The sequence below is a fragment of the Oryza sativa genome, chromosome 3, assembly GCF_034140825.1.
Source record: "Oryza sativa Japonica Group chromosome 3, ASM3414082v1".
NCBI lineage: Eukaryota > Viridiplantae > Streptophyta > Magnoliopsida > Poales > Poaceae > Oryza > Oryza sativa.
In genome coordinates this window covers 34,689,308-34,694,637 of record NC_089037.1, presented here as the reverse complement: position 1 = coordinate 34,694,637, position 5,330 = coordinate 34,689,308, and the positions used below count along the sequence as shown (strand labels likewise).

General features: G+C 40.8%; 2 protein-coding genes across 2 annotated transcripts; both read right to left on the bottom strand.

Moving 5' to 3' along the window:
• Positions 1-1,374: 1,374 nt before the first annotated feature.
• Positions 1,375-3,364, bottom strand: LOC4334506 (cytochrome b-c1 complex subunit 7). Its single transcript, XM_015772568.2, has 4 exons — positions 3,208-3,364; positions 2,924-3,081; positions 2,381-2,428; positions 1,375-1,704 (listed from the first exon to the last, which is right to left on the bottom strand). Exons 1-4 carry the CDS (start codon positions 3,311-3,313, stop codon positions 1,636-1,638), a joined length of 381 nt encoding a protein of 126 aa, XP_015628054.1. The 5' UTR covers positions 3,314-3,364; the 3' UTR covers positions 1,375-1,635.
• Positions 3,365-4,242: 878 nt separating this feature from the next.
• On the bottom strand, positions 4,243-5,057 carry LOC4334505 (uncharacterized). Its single transcript, XM_026024027.2, has 2 exons — positions 4,851-5,057; positions 4,243-4,680 (listed from the first exon to the last, which is right to left on the bottom strand). Exons 1-2 carry the CDS (start codon positions 4,921-4,923, stop codon positions 4,559-4,561), a joined length of 195 nt encoding a protein of 64 aa, XP_025879812.1. The 5' UTR covers positions 4,924-5,057; the 3' UTR covers positions 4,243-4,558.
• Positions 5,058-5,330: the final 273 nt, after the last annotated feature.

The following is a 5,330-nucleotide window of genomic DNA, read 5'->3' as shown; positions in this document are numbered from 1 at the left end:
ATGCGCACGTGGACTAGGGGGGAGGTTGACTCGACGGCCGACGGCGACGGGTGGACCCCACATGTCGGTGGGATATTCCTTCTTCCGGGCGGAACGCTCGGATCTCCGCGATGGCTCTGCGGAGAAAATATCTTTCATTCCATTTTTTACGGGAATTTTGTGAAAATTAAACTATTTCCTGCAAAATATCTGTAAAATCCTTGCGTTAGTAAAGGAGTCCTAAAGCATTCTAGCTGAGATTACTGCATAATGAACCCTAGCTAATATTAGGGAGTAATTGGTAATTGAAATTGGTTTAAACCATGTGCTACTTGTCACTGCGCTATTAAGTACATCTCAAGAGCACCTATATATCCATATTCAAATCTTGAAGTTGTTTTTTTCCTTTTAATAGGAGTAGAAGGGCATGTTTGGATTGCTATCATACCAAATTGTTGGTAGTGTCAAATTTTAGACAAGTTTTGACATTACCAATATTTTGGCAAAGATTTCTATTGATTTGGCAAGTTTTGGCATCAATCCAAACATCACACAAGTACTATTTAGGCTACCAAAAAATTTGGTAGGGCAAGATTTGGCACTAAACCAAAACAGCCCGAAGTTATTTTAGCTCTTATGGATTTCAACAGGCCAAGAGCTCTATTACGCTCTCATTACTATTCTAGATCGTGCCGGAGTATATTTGACAACCAAAAGCTGATACTTTCATGGACTTGAACAAGCTGAGAGCTCTAATGCTATTTTAGGGGTTTACAAAACCGCGCGGTAACCTTTTCAGTTTTTGAAACCACGGTATGTCTCGTGGTTACCGTGGTAACCGACTTACCGCGGGGGTGCGGTAACCGCGCCAAAAATAATAAGAGGAACCCTAACTCGTTAGGAAGAACAAGCCGGAAGCTCTATTACTATACTAGCTCGTGCTCGTCAATTGTCATAACCAGTAGCTGCTCAAATGAAAGGCTGCAAAATCATCCATGACATATGCAAAATAATACTCTCTCCATTTTTATCTCATTTTACATTATAAGGCATATTAACTTTTTTATTTAAGTCAAAATTGTTTAAGTTTGGCTAAGTTTATAAAAGTATAGCAGTACCTTTGACACCAAACAAATATATTATCAAAATATTTTTCATGTTAGATTTAATGAAACTAATTTGGTGTTGTAAGAGATTATACATTTTTTTTATATTAGAAAAAAAGTCAAAGCGTATTATAATATGAAACAGTGGGTGTAGTTGTAAACATAAAGCAATTCTTTGCTCAGGTGAAGCACAATATACATGAATAATCGCTCAAATGCGACTCTGCACAAACAACCATGACCAAGAACCATGGCATAATCAAAACAATAGGTGGTAAAACAAAAGCCATTCTGAGCAAACAACAGACATTCTTCTCATGTGAAGCACAATACATGAAGAATTTACGACAATGATGTAAAAGAAAAATTGTTGCTGTTAAATTAACATATTTGAAAAGGATGCGAAGTAATCAGTGACGACCAATGCATCACACACGAATATATATGAAAATGGAACTTCAAAATGAGAGACAGTATCATGAGTCATCCACTGCATTTTATTTGATGCATTGTGGTGGGAAAAAACAGCAGGGCCTATCAAGATAAGACTTCAGGGAAGGGTCCTCTGGTGAAGGGGAAGGGCTCCCAGTTCTTCACGCTCTAATCTCTCCTTCTTCACCTGCAACAAGGGGGGGAAAGGGCATTTAGACTAGCACAAGCTTCAAATGAAAATTAGCTGCACGTCATAAATGGCTAATGGGTAATGGCAAACCATAAAATTAAGGCCTAGGAATTTCTTAGGTAGTTATTTCAGTTGTTTTTTCTATGTACAACTAATTGAATGCAGTGGGTATTGCATGGTTAGATTGCATACAACCCCTGAGGAGTTAGAAGGATACTAGAAAATAATAGTCACAACCCATGACTGCAAATTTTATAGGGATCACGCTTCTTGTAACCCAGTAATACTAAAAGCGACCATGCCCAGCAAGATAATAAACAAGAAAAAAAAGGTGATCGATATTCATGCCGACATGCACCCTCGAGGATACTCAAGAACAAAAGCAAATTTATAAACACACAATATCTTCAGCTTAGAGTGGCGTCAAGAGGAAAACCCTTTTTACATGAATTTAATAGACTGCCATTTCAAACTAATCTGAATACATTTTACCCAGCACAAGAGAAAATTACAAGGCTATAGATTACATTATGGCATGCTAATGTATAACCAAATGCAACAAGACCTCATACTAAGAATTATAAGGGTAATGCTTAATGTAACTTGGCATTCAATTAGAGCGTTTGTGCAATGAACAAGTGCAATGACAAAGAGCATCTTCAGATACACTTACCAGATCCATCATGTCACTCAAATAGCCTCTGAATGGTGTCTGTTGCGCCTGTGCAAATAGAGAGAATGTTTCAGAAGCACATCAGTTTACCGGGTTAGTACAGATAATGACAAATGTAATGGTAATCACTGGCTCACTGCTAAAGATGAAAGATGGCCTAATTGTGTATTCAGGTTCTTAGGTAAGAAATTTTACAAGAATACATGTGTAACAAGCTGTAACTCCGAAATCAAGAATTCGTAGGACGAATATACACCCTCTTCACAAACAAGGAACAAGTTTTGTAACATATGTTAACCCGAATCATGCATCCACAACCTTCCGGCCTAAAAGAATCATCAACATCATACTATACCCAAAATGAGTGCATCGATCCCCTTTGCTCTACACTCATTTCACTTTACAGGCAATAATCGGGATAACCTATAATTTACGTATTTGTTGCGTGGGCTCTCAAAAAACACAAACCTAGAAACCCGGCCACCCTAATCTGCACACCATCGCCGCAAAAACTAGATCAGGGCAGGAGGGAAATGAACGGACCTGGTCGTTTTCGGAGAGGTACTGGTGCTTCATGGAGAGGTCCATGGCGCGCTTGAGGCGCTGGTGGCGGGCGTCGACCACCTCCCTGGGAAGCCTCTCGAGCGCCTCCTTGATGTCCAGATCATGCTTCGGGTCGTACAGATCGTCGTACCTCAGGCCTAACAACGGATCAATCACACATACAGAATAACAAGAACAAAATCCCATCAAATTTCCAGATCAAGAAAGCCCCCCACCCCCCCCGAATCGAGACACCCAGATCCAGGCGAGACAGCAAACCCTACCGTATTTCCGGAGGCGCGAGGAGATCGCCTGCATGTGGAGGCGGGCGAGCGGGTTGCGGCGCGGGTTCACGAACCACTGCGAGAACGCGGACAGCATCGACGACATCGTGGCGGCGGCGGGCGGCGATCCGGCGATCTCTCCCTCTCTTCCTTCTCTGCGGCGGCGGCGGCCTCCTTCGCGTCCTCGCTTTTGTGGGGGAAAGAGAGAGGAGACCAGTCTCGGGCCCAAGTCGTAGGGAGGATTCGGAAAAATGAGCCAGATTTGTGAATTGTAATAGGCCAAATGGGCCGACGAAGGAGGAGGGCCCATATAGTTAAATTTTCTCTTTCTATATTGTACAAGTAGGGTTTTGTTATTTGAGCGACACCTTTTCTTTTTCTTTTTTGACATGATGAACATCAGTTTTAGATCTATGGCTTTAATAAGCCATAAAATATGCATAAAGAAAGGAAAAATAATTTATGGGTAAAAACTTTTGTATTTATATTAGTAATGGTTTAAAAGCTAATACTGGAAAATAGACAACCATGAACAAACCTCAAAATCAACTCTAAAGATTATGTTCCAAGATTTTAATTTTGGTGTGGAGGATAGGCTAACAAGAGCACGCTAGGGAACTTTTAAGATGCAATTTTGAGTTAGGGTAGCACCTGCAGAATGATTTAGGATTTAGGCAGGAATTAATTTTGTTTATTCTATGTTCTTCCTTTTGAAGTCCTCAAATTCTTAGTAGCTAGATTTTTTCAATTGTAGACCAAACTGTTGGTGTTAGGATTATTTCATATAGAATACTTGCCAATAAGCACTGCATTGGTTCAAGAATAGTACTAGTTTTGACATTGATGTGCAGTATTATATGGTACAGAACCTTTATAATTTTGCCTTTATATAAACATATCCTTCCAAGTTATTTTCTTATGGGCACTATGAACACGTGTGGGAGTGGGAAGGAATTGGCCAGACACAATACATCCAAAAACACAATTGAACCTATAAAAAATAAATCAGCAAAAAAACAGGGAGAGAAAAATACGTGCTACCAAACTTCATACCATTAGGTAAGGCATCAGAGCATCTGTATATACAAATACATTAAACTCAACCTCACTCGCATTCACATCAACCAAAGGTGACATTTCAACCTCACTCACAAAGCCACAAGACAGAAACATCAATACACACAAGAAAGGCATATAAACATCTGCCTATTTTGTCCTTCTATTTTTTTTGCCCCTTCAATCTTGATGCCATTGAAATCATGCTGTTCTATACAGAGGTAATGGCCGAGTAAACGGCAAAATCACAGAAAATTCATAGCTGCCATCATCCTTGCTCTGTTCTTCAAGAACCCTAGAGCTTCAGCTTCATCAGAGCTGGGTGACGGTGCGAATCCACCAATATGGACCATAGAACATGCACATCCTCATCCTGGCAAGACTTGACATCCTTGTACAGAATGTGCATTCCCCTCCCTGCCAAGAAAGCATCAAGCACAGCAATGTCAGGGCCATAACAACGTTAGAAGGAAGAAACAAGTCGATTTCACCGCGTAAAATGATCAATGAAAATGGCTTTGCAATCGCGGAAATCACCAAGAGGAGTTGATGCATGTTGAAAGAATGAGTTCTCAGAAACAACTTACGGTTTCGACGTGCGGAATGCGCACGAACCCAGAGCTTCCTCAGAGGGGAGAAGAGGGAGTGGAGCCACCCCATGAGGAAGCCCTGCTGAGACCTCCGGCTATGGCCTCATAGAGAGGAGGTGAAAGGAGGAATGGAGCAAGCTATGCAAAAGAAAAGAAATAAAAGGATGGGTAGTTAGAGAGGAAGTAACCATCAGGTTTGCTTTTGGCACGAGGTGAAGTTTAGTGCACTGTACCCTTCTTCTGCCACATTGTGCTTCCTTGCAACCCAATCATAGTGCTTTCAGAAATTTTATTCCGGTATCTTGTCCCTTTCCACTTCTTACTCTTCCTACCTCTTTTCTCCATTTAAAAGAGGGCATTTTTACACCCCCCCCCCCAAAAACAAACCTACAGAATAATTCAAGGTACATGACAACCATAGCATCCATAGCATTTCTTGTTTGTATCTTCTGAGTGCTGCCAAGCTTAAGATTTTCA

What these genes read in the sequence shown, in the direction of transcription:
- LOC4334506 (XM_015772568.2), bottom strand. Translation starts at nt 3,313, where the DNA reads ATGTCGTCGATGCTGTCCGCGTTCTCGCAGTGGTTCGTGAACCCGCGC. An exon ending in CTCGCGCCTCCGGAAATACG is followed by an intron (nt 3,082 to 3,207) that starts GTAGGGTTTGCT and finishes ATCCGTTGTTAG; the next exon opens with GCCTGAGGTACGACGATCTG. An exon ending in ACCTCTCCGAAAACGACCAG is followed by an intron (nt 2,429 to 2,923) that starts GTCCGTTCATTT and finishes CTATTTGCACAG; the next exon opens with GCGCAACAGACACCATTCAG.
- LOC4334505 (XM_026024027.2), bottom strand. Translation starts at nt 4,923, where the DNA reads ATGGGGTGGCTCCACTCCCTCTTCTCCCCTCTGAGGAAGCTCTGGGTT. An exon ending in GCATTCCGCACGTCGAAACC is followed by an intron (nt 4,681 to 4,850) that starts GTAAGTTGTTTC and finishes CTTTCTTGGCAG; the next exon opens with GGAGGGGAATGCACATTCTG.